Source organism: Phyllobates terribilis, unplaced genomic scaffold (genome assembly GCF_046119375.1).
Source record: "Phyllobates terribilis strain yellow unplaced genomic scaffold, ASM4611937v1 Scaffold_12__6_contigs__length_324123572, whole genome shotgun sequence".
Taxonomy (NCBI): Eukaryota; Metazoa; Chordata; class Amphibia; order Anura; family Dendrobatidae; genus Phyllobates; species Phyllobates terribilis.
Window position 1 is genome coordinate 50,626,267 of NW_027362772.1, and position 18,517 is coordinate 50,644,783.

The 18,517-nt window shown below is 35.3% G+C and overlaps 1 protein-coding gene across 1 annotated transcript; it reads left to right on the forward strand.

The window, feature by feature from the left end:
- The first annotated feature begins 3,142 nt into the window (after nt 1-3,142).
- On the forward strand, nt 3,143-14,396 carry LOC141172027 (ly6/PLAUR domain-containing protein 5-like). Its single transcript, XM_073655806.1, has 5 exons — nt 3,143-3,333; nt 6,456-6,581; nt 7,344-7,517; nt 11,876-12,013; nt 13,672-14,396. Exons 1-5 carry the CDS (start codon nt 3,276-3,278, stop codon nt 14,055-14,057), a joined length of 882 nt encoding a protein of 293 aa, XP_073511907.1. The 5' UTR covers nt 3,143-3,275; the 3' UTR covers nt 14,058-14,396.
- Nucleotides 14,397-18,517: the final 4,121 nt, after the last annotated feature.

Here is an 18,517-nt window from a genome sequence, read left to right on the forward strand (position 1 = left end):
ATCCAAATTTTACTAGTTTTTGTAAAATTCAAAAATAATTCATTTTACTCGAATAAATTCCTGGATGTGACTGCTGTATTTTGACAGACAGCCAACAGGAATGAGGGGGTTCTTTTTTGGATTCATTAGTGTGGTCATTAATTGCAGGGCTACAGCAGCCACTCTGATGACACATACAGTATATAGTTGATGAATTTCATCTGCGTACATAACAAAAAGTCCCATAAAATGCATTTTTTTCCCCTTGGGTTTGGCCCTGATGACTAATTAACTATAAACTCCACAACTCCTGTGTAATGATATCATTATACAAGCAGTGCCAGGAGCTACTGTGTGTGAAATGACAGACAAATTGAGGAAATTGGCATTATTCTACTATTTTTACGTGTGAGCTCTGCAAACTAATAAAACATAAAAGCAGGTAAAAGTGTAAGAACTGTACAGTACACAGTCTATCAGACTGTCTATTATCTATTCCTTCGACAACCTTTCCAGACAAGTTCTTCTTGCCCAACTCTACTACCCTATGAATCACTGTTTTTCTTTAGCCTCAAAGCCCAAACTTGGAACACACACTCAGAAAATCTTGAAAAACTCAACCAAAAACTGGACTTATTTATCAATGTCCTCCCAAGAGTTGGGAAATCTAGTGGTGAGGTCCATCAGGTGGACCTACAAAGACATGTAACCTAATGGCTTCTACAGATGTCTCCTTTTCAATTTGGCAGAAGGTCTTATAAAATATCTGGTAGATTGTTTTCTTCTCACTTATCAGGACCTAGTTGTATGTAGCTGGTTAAACACCTGACTCCTTTGTTAATCTCTTATAGCAGCAATTAATTCATTTCAAACCATAGGGTGTGAGTTAAGGTGCCATTTGTCCTTTTACAATGCAGTCAGTTGTGATGGATTATCATGGCAGCTAGAAACCTACTGAAGCTCTCCTTTGATGTTCTGCTGGGTAGTCCCAAGTATGTTCTTGTCTAATAGACTGTAACCCAGCATGGTTCACAGTCTGAACCTCCAACTGTGACAAGGCTCTCAAAGATGTCCCAGCCCTAGTTGCACCTGGAAATCCTGGTGCCTATAGCACACGTAAGGTTGTGGTGCAGGGAGATCTTGGGCCTTATTGTGGCCCGAATTCCAAGTCCAAATTGTGCATCCTAAGATGGTGGTGCACATCGAGACGTCCCAACCTGTGCCAAGACCCTACGACACACGATGTAGTCCGGCACTTCAGGCTTCAGATAGGCCAAGCTGAAACTCCCGGCATAGCGTAAAGATGCCTAGTACCTCCATTTTGCTGAATTCACATAGAGCAAATTACAAAAAAATGAAAAATACGGATTTTTGTAAAATTCTAGTTGAATTCAATTTCCAATAAATTCAGCCAACTCTATCACTGGGACCTGTCTGCATCCTGCAGTATCTTGGTTTTGTGACAAGTATTGGAGAGTGTGGCATTTTTTTCTGTGAACCTCCCTTCACCAACATATTGGTACTTCCAGGAAGATTGTCACCCGATTGTTTTAAGCTCTCCATGTACTACAATACTAAAGTATTCAGAATTGTGGAGTGTGTAAGTGATCAAACAATTGCAGGCTGAAGTCTAAAAAAAAATGTAAAAAAATATGTAAATGATAGTTTAGAAACCTAAAAAAGGGTAAAAATAGTTAAAAGATTAAACGAACCTTTCTCATTGCAAAAAATATCTGTCAAAATATAAAATTATTCAACTCATCCAGTGCACTCAATAAAGAAAAAAATATCAAAACTGCAGAATTGTTTTTTTGTGTTTTTTTTGGTCACCCCACCCCCACCTCCTGCACCATAAAAACTGATTAATAAAAAACAAGCCCTCAAGAAGCTTCAGAGAAAGAAAAAAGCAAAAGGATCCATGCATTCTATGACTAAGGGCTTCGGCCAGAAACGCGTCAGAATGGATTAATCTTTTTTGTATATATGGATATTCCTATATTTTTAAATGAGATGGAATAAAGACAAAAACTTTCTAAATATTTTGGACTGCATGGATCCTTTTATTTTTTACTTTCTCTGTGATTCTACCAGTGGTCAACGGTATGGAATCCAAGCAACATAATTCGGGAGCTGCCGCTTTATCTACTACACAATGAGGCTTTTCTATATATATACTTTTTTTTTTTTGGTTCCTCGTGAAGCTTCATCGTCGGAAAAAAAAATGATTGGTCTCAGAAAATGGGAACACAACCCCATTTTTTTTAAAACTAGTAAAATATGAAAAATTTGGTATTTTATACTGACATTAATTGTACTGACCAAAAGTATCATATTATCAGGTCCTATAAAATCAATCCCCCTCCAAAAAAAGATAAACAATGGCAGTCATGCATTTTTTTACGATTTCACCCTGATTAGAATTTTTCTGTACATTGTATGGAAAAATGAATAACTGCAAAAATATAACCCTCATATGGCTGAACTGATTAAATAATAAAAAATATGTGTTTCTTGGGGAAAAAAGGGGAGTAAAAAAACCCTACTAAATGTCAAAACAGAAAATCGATTTTGAAGGGAAGAGTTTCAACTTGTTTGAGGCTTCATGGGTCCAAGGAACTGGCCTGAAGAGCATGAAGAATTTTTCAACTACAAGAGATAGTATGGGACGAAGTTTCTTACTAGACTTCATAGGAAAAGTTGTGAAAGATTTAACCATCTCTGCAGAGATGTAACTTGAAGCTATTGGGTCCCAAAATCAGAAAAATCTTGGAGTGCAAAATCTGTATTTTTGACCTTCAATTTTATATATGTTAATGGTCCTCCTAAACCACTAATACCTCAGTGAGACTTTTCCTTGTAACTCCTATAGATGAACCCCCGTGAGGCCATTTCTAAACACGTCCACAGTGTCTACTGACATCCATTCTTCAGATGTATCTCACTTTTTCTGTGAAGTTAGCAAAAGAATTGTATGGCTTACGTATTAAGTTTCCCAACGTTGTGTGAACTTACAATTTTAAAAATGTAACACTTTTGAAGCTAACAAAATCTCGCAATCCTCCATGACCTGTCGTAAATCTAAACACTCAATTAAAACTGTGAATGTTTCACCACTCTGCACATTTTTTGCACTGACACTATAAAATTTTAAGTGGCCAATAACACATTTCACCCAGAGATAAAGTGTGATCCATTGGGTGGAGCTTCCGAATCAAGAACATTGTTAGACTCTCGGGGAACCTAACTAGCGACCATTGTTCTCCTGTAGGAACCATCTCACCACTGAGCTTCCAGCAATGCCATCGACCGTTGCTATTTTCTTGGGTTTGATCACCAGCTTCCTTTTTGTGACCGGTAATTTCTTAATGTTTTTCTAGCACATAATAGTGATAGTATATTCTGGGTGAAGGTAAGAGATTGAGGAGTTAAGGGTTTAATTACAGTTTGAAACTGGAACATGTGTACCACACAGATTACCTCCAGAATTCATTGCTAGAAGATTCTGTTTTCCTTTTAAGTTGTTTTTATTTCTGATAAATTTCAAAATGGAATTCACTTGTTTTTCATACTAAATAACGAAAGAATCTACCACTATTTATAGATGGAGAAAGGAAGAAAGAGAGAGGGATAGAGGAGAAAAGAAAGACAGTATAGAAAGTAAGAAACAAAGAGAGAAAGTAAGAAAGAGAGAGAGAAAGAAGTAAAGAAAGAAAGAAAGCGATTGACAGAAGGGAAGAGTGAAATAAAGTAAGAGAGAAGAAGTAAAGAAAGTAAGAAAGAGAGAAAGGAAGGAAGAAAAAGAAAGAACGAATGATAGAAAGGAGAGACAGAAGGGAAGAGAGAAAGAAAGAGTGAAATAAAGTAAGAAGAAGAGAGAGAAAGTAAGATAGGAAGAAAGAGAGAAAGAAAGAAAGAAAGAAAGAAAGAAAGAAAGAAAGAAAGAAAGAAAGAAAGAAAGAAAGAAAGAAAGGGAAATAATGAATGACAGAAACGAGAAACAGGAGAGAGAATGAAAGTAAGAGACAGAGAGAGTAAGATGTAAAGAAAGAAAAGGAAAGAAAAAGATTTGCAAAATGAACAGCATACAGATAAAAATTAAACACATTGTTCAGTAGATGAATAAATGCATAGAATGTTTGAATATTATATAGATAATAGATAGATAATAGAAAGATAGATAATATATAGATAATAGATAGATAGATAATAGATAGATAGTAGAAAGATAGATAATATATAGATAATAGTTAGATAATACATAGATACATGATAGACAGATGATAGATAGATAGATAGATAGATAATAAATAGATAGATGATAGATAGATAATAGATAGATAGATAATAGATGATATATAGATAATAGATAGATAATAGATAGATGATAGATACATAATAGATAGATAATAGATATTAGATAGATAATAGATAGAAAATAGATAGATAATAGATAATAGATAGATAATAGATAGATAATAGACAGATAATAGATAGATGACAGATAGATAGATAGATAACAGATAGATAGATAATAGAGAGATAATAGATAGATAATAGATGATATATAGATAATAGATAATAGATAAATAGATAGATAATAGATCATAGAAAATAGATAGATAGATAAATAGATAGATGATAGATAGTAGATAGATAATAGATAGATAGATGATAGATAGATAATAGATAGATAGATAGATAATAGATAGAAAATAGATAATAGATAATAGATAGATAATAGATAATAGATAGATGATAGATATATAATAGATAGATAGATAATAGATAGATAGATGTTAGATATATAATAGATAGATAGATGATAGATATATAATAGATAGATGATAGATAATAGATAGATAGATAGATGGATGATAGATAGATAGATGAATAGATAATAGATAGATGATAGATAGATAATTGATAGATAGATGATAGATATATAATAGATAGATGATAGATAATAGATAGATAGATAGATGGATAGATAGATAGATGAATAGATAATAGATAGATAATAGATAGATGATAGATAGATAATAGATAGATAGATGATAGATAGATGATAGATAGATAATAGATAGATAGATGATAGATATATAATAGATAGATAGATGATGGATATATAATAGATAGATAATAGATAGATGATAGATAGATAATAGATAGATAGATGATAGATATATAATAGATAGATAGATGATGGATATATAATAGATAGATAATAGATAGATAATAGATAATAGATAGATAATAGACAGATAATAGATAGATGATAGATAGATAGATAGATAAGAGATAAATAGATAATAGAGAGATAATAGATAGATAATAGATGATATATAGATAATAGAAAATAGATAGATAGATAGATGATAGATAATAGATAGATGATAGATAGATAATAGATAGATAATAGATAGAAAATAGATAATAGATAGATAATAAATAATAGATAGATAGATGATAGATGATAGATAATAGATAATCGATAATAGATAGATAGATGATAGATATATAATAGATAGATAGATAGATAATAGATAGATTGATAGATGATAGATATATAATAGATAGATAATAGATAATGGACAGATAATAGATAGATGATAGATAGATAACAGATAGATAGATAACAGATAGATAATAGATAGATAATAGATAATAGATAGATAATAGATAGATAATAGATAGATAGATGATAGATATATAATAGATAGATAGATAGATAATAGATAGATTGATAGATGATAGATATATAATAGATAGATAATAGATAATGGATAGATAATAGACAGATAATAGATAGATGATAGCAGACAGATAGATAGATAATAGAGAGATAATAGATAGATAATAGATGATATATAGATAATAGATAGATAATAGATAGATAATAGATAATAGAAAATAGATAGATAGATAGATAAATAGATAGATGATAGATAATAGATAGATAGATGATAGATAATAGATAGATAGATGATAGATAGATGATAGATAGATAATAGATAGAAAATAGATAATAGATAATAGATAGATAGATGATAGATAGATGATAGATAATAGATAGATGATAGATAATAGATCGATAATAGATAGATAATAGATGATAGATAGATGATAGATAATAGATAGATGGATAGATAATAGATAGATAATAGATAATAGATAGATAGATGGATAGATAATAGATAGATAATAGATAGATAATAGATAATAGAAAATAGATTGATAGATAAATAGATAGATGATAGATAATAGATAGATAGATGATAGATAGATAATAGATAGATAATAGATAATAGATAGATGATAGATAATAGATAGATAATAGATAGATAGATGATAGATAATAGATAGATGATAGATAATAGATAGATAATAGATAATAGATAGATGATAGATAATAGATAGATAGATGGATAGATAATAGATAGATAATAGACAGACTAATAATGTTCTTGCTGTTGCAGGTTGCGGCAGTTTGGGGTGTTTTGCCTGTAATGAGCCTTCGGATATCAGCTGCTCCAGGTTGAGTACAATCGCCTGTGCTGCAGATGATGACGCCTGTACAGCAGTTTCATTCTCTGCAAAATTAGGTAAAAATAACAAAAATGTGATTTCTATTACTAGAGAGTAAAATCTGAGGCAGAGGAATCAATCCCACATGACCTTCTCTTGGATTGTAAAAATATTTAAAATTTAAATGGTTCTCCAAAAAGAAAATGTATTATTTCTTGTATTTGTTGCTTTTTTATTACCTGACCATTGAAGGATTATTCCCATCTTACAAATATTATTATTTTTCCACTGTAAAGATGATAACTTGCTGATATCTCGGAGGTCCCATTGCTGGTACCCCAAATAATACCAAGATCTACAGTAAAAGTGGTCGATGGAGCAGTGCGTGTGCCACAATGGGGGGTCTCCAAATTGCCCCTCCGGAATTGAAGGATTCATGACACCACCTTTCCATTCATTGTCTTCTGGAGCTGAGGATTAGTCTAGGCTATTAATGGAGTGCTGGGGCACATGGGGAATTTCAAAGAACATTCTTGGAATCAATGGGGGTTAAGATGGTAATAAACCTTTAAGTAAAAGTAACGCAACCACTTCATGATCAGCTTTGCTAAATATCAAATCGGACATGTAGGAAATATTTTTTGCAACTTATAGTAACTCTGTTGTCTGACATGGCAGAGCAACCACCAAGCACAAGGATCTATGAAGGGGGATATGCAACCTCTGCAATCTACCACAGTTGGGTAGAGTTAGGCTTCGTTGCGTTGGGGTTGGTCATTAATAAAGTAACAATGTCATAGAGTCACCAGATTGTAACCAATCTCCTTGTTTTTCATCAGGAAACCTGACCGAGAACCTGATAGTGAAGGGATGTGACAAAGGTTTCCCAATGACTTCCATTATTTCATCAAATCCTTTTGGCGTACAAATCCTTGCTTCGAGGATTCTCTGTGACTTGCCAAAATGCAATGAAGATATCCTTGACTTAAGTAGCAAATTCCCTGATGTTGAAGGTAATATTGCTGTCATTGAGTAGAAACATTTGGGCATTCATTATGGTGTTGGGATAAAATGAGCATAAACCTTAAAGACTTCTTCTTAAAAAATTACACTCGAGGCCACCCGCTATGAGCTGAATACCAAAAGTAGAACAAAGAAACTTTATCTTTCTCTATTGGGGACCCTTCTGTTACATGACGTACATACAAATAAACAGGGAGAGTGATATCACATAATGATAGTATTGTACAATGGTATGGAGTATACTTTACCTATTAAAGAAAATGCACCTGAAGTGCGTTTCGCATCAAGCTTCATCAGGGGATGAGAGCTTAATATTTTCCTGACTTCAATACATAAATTGTATGCGGTAAGCTCGTGAGCTCTCTGTATTTGTGGCTGCCGGCTGACATATCACTTTTTGGCCCAATTCGTCATTTGTGCATTTTTTAAGTTACTTTTCCTTTTTTTTTTTGCTTGGTGATATTCGGTTAAATTTTTTGTGCCAAAGTCATCATGTTGTTCAGGAATTTTGTGCAAAGTCAAAAATTGTCTTTTTTTATTGTCTTTAACCATGCAATTTACTCCTTCTTAAGTAAATTTTCACATTTTATCGCATATGCGTTTTTCATGGCTGCATCATTTTTTTTCTAATCAAGGTATCCAAATAATTTTTGCCTCTTTTTTTTTGCAACACATGGGGCTTCGTTTTATGCTATTTTTATATTTCTTTTATTTTTTTGCTGATATTGGGAGAAAATAGGAAATGCGTGTCTATTTTTCACTTCTTTATTTTTAATTACGACGATAAAGGACTGCTAAAAAAAAATTTAAATTGTGATACCCATCTATAGAAATTATTTTTAGATATTAGACGTATTTTGAGGGCGGGACCAGAAAAATGGATTTAGACTGGCAGTGTTTTTTTTTTTTTTTTCTTTTTGCTTTTTTACTATTTTATTTTTGCTATTCCTATTTATTTTGTCATTTATTTTATATACTGTGCACCCCCTACACCACCCAGAAGGTCTTAAAAGTGTTAAAAAAAATTTGGTGGGAGGGAACATTTTAACACATCAATACATTCTTTTTTTTTGCTGATTTCCCCTGTACCTAGTGATGTTATATTAGCCCCAGCTACAATGGAATTTAAGCCTCTTGGCTGCATAATAGAGCTGCCTGAGTTTCCTAGAACCCAGCATCTCTTGTTTCCTCATGACACTTAGTGATCACATGATCACTGTGTATGGAGAAGGAAGCAGGGTAAGTGCGTGCTAATCTTTATACACAGATCTAATCTATATACACCAAATTTTTTGACGTTCATAGAGTCATTTCATTGGGGGACTGAAGTAAAAGTGCAATAAATTTTGCAACTTTTTGAACAGTTCCAAATCAGGTGAAAATATCTAAAAATATCTAAAAACCCTAAATCACGCCCACAGTGACACAGACTTAAAAAAGGGTGCAAATGGAAATATGAATTTGGTGCAAGGGATAAAAAAAGGCACAAAATACCAAAATATAGATAAAAAGCAGGTGCAAATGCAATAATGAATTGGGCCCTTTATGTTTATGCAGAGGATTTGGAGCTTTGCATGAGAAAAACAAAATCACTAACAGTTATATATGAAAAAAAATAATCAGGACAGAATTTAGGTCCTATAAGCAGTAAAAGGTGGTGATTCACTTTGACTGTTGTAAATGTCCCCTCGCCATATACTGGTTCCTAGTTACAGGGGCACTAAGGTTTAGTGAAATCATTTGTTTTCGCTGGAGAGTCCAGAGTTGTCTCTGTCCACGTTATTGTACTTAATAATACATTCTATTGGGATCTCATTATTACCTAGGGTTATATTCCACATATATGTGTCTTTCCTTACCATTCCTTATAGCTCAGCCAAGATAAATATCAGCTGTGAAACAAAAAATATAACTTTTTGATATTCTGTCAAGAGATGTCTATGCTATACAGCATGTATCTTTATGTGGCCACCTAGTGGTTAAGGTGTGAATTGCACTCTGGAAAATTTTTTATTAGCATGTCATGATAAAATATTGAAAAAAAATGTATAGAAAATTAAGGATGGATAAATTAGTACAGTTGTACATGCACACATGGCTCATATACAGCTCATAAATAGAAGCCATGTATGAGGGCAAACCATAAGTAGCCTCTTCCCAGTCATTTGCTCTGGGAAAAGGGGCATCACATCATTTATGAGCCCAGCTGACACTACTCAGATAGGAGTTCAATGTCCCAAAAAGATGTTGGTTTGAACTACGACAGAGCCAGGGCAAAATTACACTTAGTAAGAAAAGGTGCCTCCTAGAGATGGTGTGAGTCAATTTGCAGGTCTCAGTTCAACAGCCACTCCGATAATAATCTTTGTCTGATGGACAGGGGCCCTGAAAACTTTGTCCTACCTACTGGCATCCTTGAGTCTTCTTTTGATTAGTAGGCCTGGCCTTCCAGGGTCCATAGAAAGCCAGTTGACACAACATTTGGGCTTGGCTTTGGTGGCCGTTTATGGTAGCCTACCTTTGTGTCAAAGACCATAGACTGATACGTAATAGAATTTATTGAAATGAGAAAAGTCACCTTGATCTTAGCAATAAAGCAATGTTAATGAGAATGGAAAAAAGCCAAGTAAATGTTCCCTAGTAAAAATCAAGACAAACAGCCTCATGACACAGTAACAAATGTCAGATCTCACATCAAATGAGCGAAAGAAGCAAAACAGGTTTTATGGGTAGGAAGAGGATGAATCATAGGAACTCTGCCAACTGCCTAAGCCTTAAAAAAATGTACGTTTCCTTAAAATCCCATATTTTGTTTTTGTGTCTGTGAGATCGTGTCCTAGGATGCCACTACATTGAATTCTAAAGGGTTACCACTTAAAAAAAAACAAATTCCTTTGTGGGTCTGAACTGCTGATGTATTGCCGCTAGAAAGTAGCAATTTTTTGGAGTAGAACTAAATTCTCCCCCAATTTTACAAAAAATCATATTCTCCAGAATGTGGATTTTTTTTCAGTTTCCTTCACACAAATTCAGCAAAATGGCAGCTGCCATTTTGCTGAATCGTAGAATGCCAGAAAATGGTAGAAAAAAGAAAATAATAATACTCACCTTACTGCTCACCTGTCCTGCTACCCCAGTAGCCCGCCATCTGGTCCTCGACATCTCTTTTTTTGTCCTTTTCCCATTGGACACCTTCTCTTTGGCTTTCTTCACTCTATGTCGGTGCTTCAGGTGCCGAGTAAACCTCTGACATCCCTGATGACTATGACTCAATCAATTATGCCCCGGAAGAAGTGAGGCGAAATGGCGTTGGGGTGGTGGGACACAGAGCCTTTGAACCTCTTAGGTGGCACATTTGCTACCGATAATATGCCGTTTAAAAATTGCTTATATGTATGCTACCCTGAAACAACTCAACATATTAGGTCACTGCAAGTAAGGTGAGATTAATTTACCGTATTCTAAAACCACAGCACTGGCACTTTTACGAATCCATACTCTTCTCTCTCCTATCTATATGGACCTTTCTTTTGTTTTTTCTACTTTTGTGGTCATTTCTGTGTCTCTCTTTAGGAGGTTTTTTCTTTCCCTTTCATTCAATTCCATACATGTTTTTATGCATTACCTTAATAAAATATATTTTAACCTTACTTCTGGAATCTCTTAATACACCTAGGATAGATATGTATTATCCGTTGGTGTTTCGGTGATATATGACTATGATACGTTTTATCATCGTGATGCCACACAGTGATATCAGAGGTCTACTTGGCACCAGAAGTGTCCCTAATTGAAAGGAGTTAAAAGGGCCACCATGATCATAAACAATAGGCAGATTACCATACACACTTCTCTTTATCTCCCTTCTTTAACTCTTGCCCTTCGGTGGCTTCAGGTGAAGCAATTTTAGTACACGATGAAATGTTCTTCTGCTGATGTCCACCTGTTGGGATCATTCTAGCATTGAGGAGAACCTCAGGGTTCTAAGTCATAATCTTCTTCTTGATATCTACAACAGCATTGGGTGCCTGACCATGTGGTTATCTATGTTTTTTTTAAGCCAACCATCGATCCTCAGTTACTCAACAAGCTGATTTTTATTGGAAGAAAGGTCTGGAAATTGGCCAACAGGACAGTCATGAGTTTCTATGAATGCTCTTGGGTGTACATCAGCCTCAACTATTACAATTCTCCATATTGAACACCCACATATAACACTAGTGCCCTCCGCAGAGAACTATAAGATTTGCCGAGAAGGATATGATGGGCTCAGAAGTGACTGCATCCTATTAAAGTATAATATAATTATGTTATTAGTGTCATATGTTTTCATACTTAATATTTTCAGTCAATGAAACCAGTGACCTGGAATGTTACTCTTGCCTCAGCACAAATAAATCACAATGCTCTGCGGAATCAGCTGAGAAAGTGAGGTGTCCATTGGATCTCAATACTTGTTACGAAGCTGCAGGAACCATCACTATAAGTGAGTAGCCTCTAACTTTGTGTCATGGAGCTGTAAACATGTAATTTTGGCCAATGTGATATTTGTTTCTTACCGTTAATTATTATACGAGTGTCTGATGATAATTAGCGAGTGACTTTTCTGAAACTTGCTTATTATCTTTTGGCATTAGCAGGTACTGCAGAACTACTGTACAGGAAATTTCACGAAAAAAGATCAATAGATGTAGAGTATGTTAATATAATGAAGCCAAAATGGTACTAAGCAAGTGATTTACTTGATAATAATTTATAGTTATTATAAAATAATGGTAATAAGCAGATGACACCTTTTCTTGCTTAATATCTAATTTATTAAAGGGCAGCTCCACTTTGGAGCCTTATTTTTTCCAAAAAAATGCATCTGAAATAAAAAAAATAAGCTGGTACTACATTAATCTAAATACAACATCTCCTTCCATGGTAACAGACTACAAACAAACCCCGTGTAGTCTGATCTTTCAATTATACGCCCTAGCAAATCAAACTTACCTAAAGTTTGCTAGTAAGAAAAAGTAAGAATAAGTGGCAAATAAAAGTACAGTTTGACTGCTAAAACTGACTACACAGGGTTTTTTAGTAGACTGTTACCATGGAGGTCAGTGTAGGGATTGTAGACACAGAATTGCAGAAGAATTTTTGCCAATAATTTTTGCTATAATGCTTTATATTTTATTACATTGTAGTAAAAACAAATCTGTTAAAGGTCACTGACCCTTTTTCTGTCATGTTTTTCTCTATCCCATCTGAAAGCAGCATGATGTAGGTGCAGAGGTCCTGATTACAGTGATGTGTCACTAACTTTACTGGGGGTTGCAGTTTTGATGAAAAAGTATTCAGCAGTTCTCTGAATGGTGTAGACTGTGTATAAGCTTCCAATCAATGTTGGGGTGTGGTTGGACTACTTGGTAGTAGGTTTACTAGTCCTCTAGTGATAATTTCCTGCAGATAAAGCTGATTTTATGAAAACTACAGCAAGCAGCCCTACATGTGATGTATCACTGGAATTGGGGTCTCTGTCTCTACATTAAGCTTTTCTTAGATTATGTGGCAAAAAAACCTGACAGATTTATTTTAAGCAGTTCAGTTTCAAACTCAAAGCCATAGCTAAATGACTGATGATGACACATTCTATAGCTGCTTTCAATGGTTCTCAATCACAGCTGTTGTGAAACTATATACCAAGCATGTCCTTTTAGTTTCACAAGACCTGGAAGAATTTTTTTTTGCCTATTATTTGAATTTCCCACACTGCCAGCATGGTCAATTTGGTGGTCTCCATTGGACCATAAGCGATAATAACGTCTCATCCATCAAGCACCTGGCCGCTGAGATTACTGATTGGCTGCAGCAGTTAAATGACTGATGGACAGGATGTCATCACTTCAGATGGGCTGACGTTTAATTCATCAGCCAATCAGTGGCTCCAGTAGTTAGGGGTGTTAGTGGTGCAACAGTGGGCGATTCGATTGGTAAGTAGCTGCCATTTTGTTTCACTTAAAATAAACCTAAGTCTTAGAAAACATTTTTATGTCTAATATCAAGGTTCTCATGTTCCTCTTTTAAACCCTAATTGATAAAACAGATGACCCTTTTAGGCTGTTATTAAAAACTTGTGTTCTCTCCTTCCTTGTCTTCCAGGAGAAATCTCTTTTCCCATCTTTATTAAGCAATGTTCTTTTCTTACTAACGACACCACCATCAACATCGATATCGATGTGTATAGCCTATCCTTTGATGTTGCATTTTGTTCAGAAAACCTCTGCAATGAGAAGCTTCTGGTATCAAAAACAACGGTTACCCCCATTGAAACTGAAACGTACACTACCCCTTCCACCAATGAAACTGAAACTGAAGCTTTCACTACCCCTTCCACCAATGAAACTGAAACAGAAGCTTCCAAAGCCACTACTCCTAAAGCCAAGCCTGTGACCTCTACCACCAAGAAAACTACTAGTGGCGTTGGGAGAATATGTCCGTGCTACTTGGTCATGCTCATGTTAATCACTATGAAATTTATCTTGTAACTTCTACTAAATGTGATTCTATGAACCTAACGATAGGATCTAATGTAGACCTAATGATAGGACATTTGCTCATTGTGTAGGGTAGAACTGTAGCCTTACAGCTCGGGGTCCTGGGTTCAAATCTCACCAAGGACAACATCTGCAAGGAGTTTGTATGTTCTGCCCATTTTCTGGGTTTTCTCTGTTTTTCTTCTTACAATCCACAGGTATACTGATAAAGAACACATTGTGAGCCCCAATGAGGACAGGGATGACAATGTATGTAAGACGCTATGGAACATGATGGCATTATTTAAGCAAAGGATAATAAATTATTACCTGTTTTGTTTTTTTTGTCGAGTTTTTGGTGTTTTGCGCCTTTTTTTGTTTGCATCAAATTCATCTTTCCATTTGTGCCTTTTTTTTAAGTCTATTTTATATAGGATTTCCTGATTCTTTTTTAGTTTGGTTGGGGTTAAAGGTTTCCAGATGTTCTTGTCCAATTCATCATTTGCTACTGATCAAAAAATTTGCAAAATTTGTTGCCAATGTACTCCAATCCTCCTTCCCTTGAGTGATTTTATGTATAACCGAATTTTTTGAGCAAATTTTTACGACATTTTGCCAAACATGCTCTAAAAACGTCACGGAAATGAATCAGTTTCAAAGACCTTGATATGTATTACATGGTAAAGCATTCCTTTGAGACGCATCGACCCTTAATTTTTCCCAAATTTAGTTAAGAAGACCAATTTCTCACAATAAAAATCAAATACAATATCACGACTAGAGATGAGCATTGTTCGACTCGAACTGTTCGCCAATCTCAAATTCGAGCTGTTTTGGGCGGTGTTCGAGCCGTTCGGCGAACACGAACGATTTGAGAAAAATTCGGCTGTTCGAGGTTATGTTCGATAACTGTTCGTGCACCAAAATCATAACTGGATTTTTTCTCAGTAATGATGAAAATTTATGTTAATACGCAGTTTGAGTGTACAGCGGGGTGGGGGGAGGGGCAGGGGATGGATCTCTGCAGGAATAATGAAGATCTCCATTTTTTTTTCTCTTTCCCGCATTTACAGTGGGGAGGTGCAATCTGTCAGCCTATCAGCAGCGCACACACGGAGCGAAGTGCTTTTTTTCACACAAGCAAGGGCATGTGTCATTGGCAGTGTATGTCACATGTCCTTGCCCTATAAGACCAAGCCATTTTCCCCGTCGCCACCATTTTCTCACTGCTGCAGCTGCGTGTTAGACGGCACCGCTGTTGCTGTGTGCGCTATACCTTGTTAATTTCAAGCCAATTTTCGCACAAATCTACAGATAGCTTGGGAGTAGGGAATAGTTGTGATTGCAGTCCTTTTAAGGACTAGGTTACAGCATTTCCTACGACTTTTATCAGGCAGGTCTGTGCTCTTAAATAGATAGATTGTGGGAGTAAAGACTAATTGTAATTGCAGTCCTTTTCAGGACTAGGTTACATCAGTTCCTATCAGTTTTTGCCAGGCAGGTCTGTGCCAGTGCTGTGCAAGTTTTTTTCACAGCATTTGGCTGAATCTAGCAAAGCTAATCCTTTTTGGCCTATTGCAGAGTGTGTTAGTCAGTGGAGTAGCCTATCTGTATTGCAAGATATACCACCTGTGTATAGAATACCAATTTTTTTACTGCACCTAGTGAAGTAAAATCTTTTGGGCATAGCATCATTCTACTAGTCCATCTATACTGACCTCCATCAGGTTGCAAATTGAATATAATTTTTTTCTGCATCTAGCTCTGAAAAAATATTTGGGCTTCTAGCAGTGTGTGGGACTTGTTCTATTAGTCCATCTATACTGACCTCCATCAGGTTGCAAACTGAATATAATTTTTTTCTGCATCTAGCTCTGAAAAAATATTTGGCCTTCTAGCAGTGTGTGGGACTTGTTCTATTAGTCCATCTATACTGACCTCCATCACGCTGCAAATTCAAAATAATTTTTTGTCTGCATCTAGCTCTGAAAAAATATTTGGCCTTCTAGCAGTGTGTGGGACTTTCTCTATTAGTCCATCTATACTGACCTCCATCAGGTTGCAAATTAAAAATAATTTATATCTGCATCTAGCTCTGAAAAAATATTTGGCCTTCTAGCAGTGTGTGGGACTTTCTCTATTAGTCCATCTATACTGACCTCCATCAGGTTGCAAATTAAAAATAATTTATATCTGCATCTAGCTCTGAAAAAATATTTGGCCTTCTAGCAGTGTGTGGGACTTTCTCTATTAGTCCATCTATACTGACCTCCATCAGGTTGCAAATTAAAAATATTTTTTTGTCTGCATCTAGCTCTGAAAAAATATTTGGCCTTCAAGCAGTGTGTGGGACTTTCTCTATTAGTCCATCTATACTGACCTCCATCAGGTTGCAAACTGAATATATTTTTTTTCTGCATCTACCTCTGAAAAAATATTGGGCTTCTAGCTGTGTGTGGGACTTGTTCTATTAATCCATCTATACAGACCTCCATCAGGTTGCAAACTGAATATAATTTTTTTCTGCATCTACCTCTGAAAAAATATTTGGGCTTCTAGCTGTGTGTGGGACTTGTTCTATTAGTCCATCTATACTGACCTCCATCAGGTTGCAAACTGAATATAATTTTTTTCTGCATCTAGCTCTGAAAAAATATTTGGCCTTCTAGCAGTGTGTGGGACTTTCTCTATTAGTCCATCTATACTGACCTCCATCAGGTTGCAAATTAAAAATAATTTATATCTGCATCTAGCTCTGAAAAAATATTTGGCCTTCTAGCAGTGTGTGGGAATATCTCTATTAGTCCATCTATACTGACCTCCATCAGGTTGCAAATTAAAAATAATTTATATCTGCATCTAGCTCTGAAAAAATATTTGGCCTTCTAGCAGTGTGTGGGACTTTCTCTATTAGTCCATCTATACTGACCTCCATCAGGTTGCAAATTAAAAATAATTTTTTGTCTGCATCTAGCTCTGAAAAAATATTTGGCCTTCTAGCAGTGTGTGGGACTTTCTCTATTAGTCCATCTATACTGACCTCCATCAGGTTGCAAACTGAATATATTTTTTTCTGCATTTCCTCTGAAAAAATATTGGGCTTCTAGCTGTGTGTGGGACTTGTTCTATTAGTCCATCTATACTGACCTCCATCAGGTTGCAAACTGAATATAATTTTTTTCTGCATCTACCTCTGAAAAAATATTTGGGCTTCTAGCTGTGTGTGGGACTTGTTGTATTAGTCCATCTATACTGACCTCCATCAGGTTGGAAACTGAATATAATTTTTTTCTGCATCTAGCTCTGAAAAAATATTTGGCCTTCTAGCAGTGTGTGGGACTTTCTCTATTAGTCCATCTATACTGACCTCCATCAGGTTGCAAATTAAAAATAATTTTTATCTGCATCTAGCTCTGAAAAATATTTGGCCTTCTAGCAGTGTGTGGGACTTTCTCTATTAGTCCATCTTTACTGACCTCCATCAGGTTGCAAATTAAAAATAATTTTTTGTCTGCATCTAGCTCTGAAAAAATATTTGGCCTTCTAGCAGTGTGTGGGACTTTCTCTATTAGTACATCTATACTGACCTCCATCAGGCTGCAAATTAAAAATAATTTTTATCTGCATCTACCTCTGAAAAAATATTTGGGCTTCTAGCTGTGTGTGGGACTTGTTCTATTAGTCCATCTATACTGACCTCCATCAGGTTGCAAACTGAATATATTTTTTTTCTGCATCTAGCTCTGAAAAAATATTTGGCCTTCTAGCAGTGTGTGGGACTTTCTCTATTAGTCCATCTATACTGACCTCCATCAGGTTGCAAATTAAAAATAATTTTTTGTCTGCATCTAGCTCTGAAAAAATATTTGGCCTTCTAGCAGTGTGTGGGACTTTCTCTATTAGTACATCTATACTGACCTCCATCAGGCTGCAAATTAAAAATAATTTTTATCTGCATCTACCTCTGAAAAAATATTTGGGCTTCTAGCTGTGTGTGGGACTTGTTCTATTAGTCCATCTATACTGACCTCCATCAGGTTGCAAACTGAATATATTTTTTTTCTGCATCTAGCTCTGAAAAAATATTTGGCCTTCTAGCAGTGTGTGGGACTTTCTCTATTAGTCCATCTATACTGACCTCCATCAGGTTGCAAATTAAAAATAATTTATATCTGCATCTTGCTCTGAAAAAATATTTGGCCTTCTAGCAGTGTGTGGGACTTTCTCTATTAGTCCATCTATACTGACCTCCATCAGGTTGCAAATTAAAAATAATTTTTTGTCTGCATCTAGCTCTGAAAAAATATTTGGCCTTCTAGCAGTGTGTGGGACTTTCTCTATTAGTCCATCTATACTGACCTCCATCAGGTTGCAAACTGAATACAATTTTTTTCTGCATCTACCTCTGAAAAAATATTTGGGCTTCTAGCTGTGTGTGGGACTTGTTCTATTAGTCCATCTGTACTGACCTC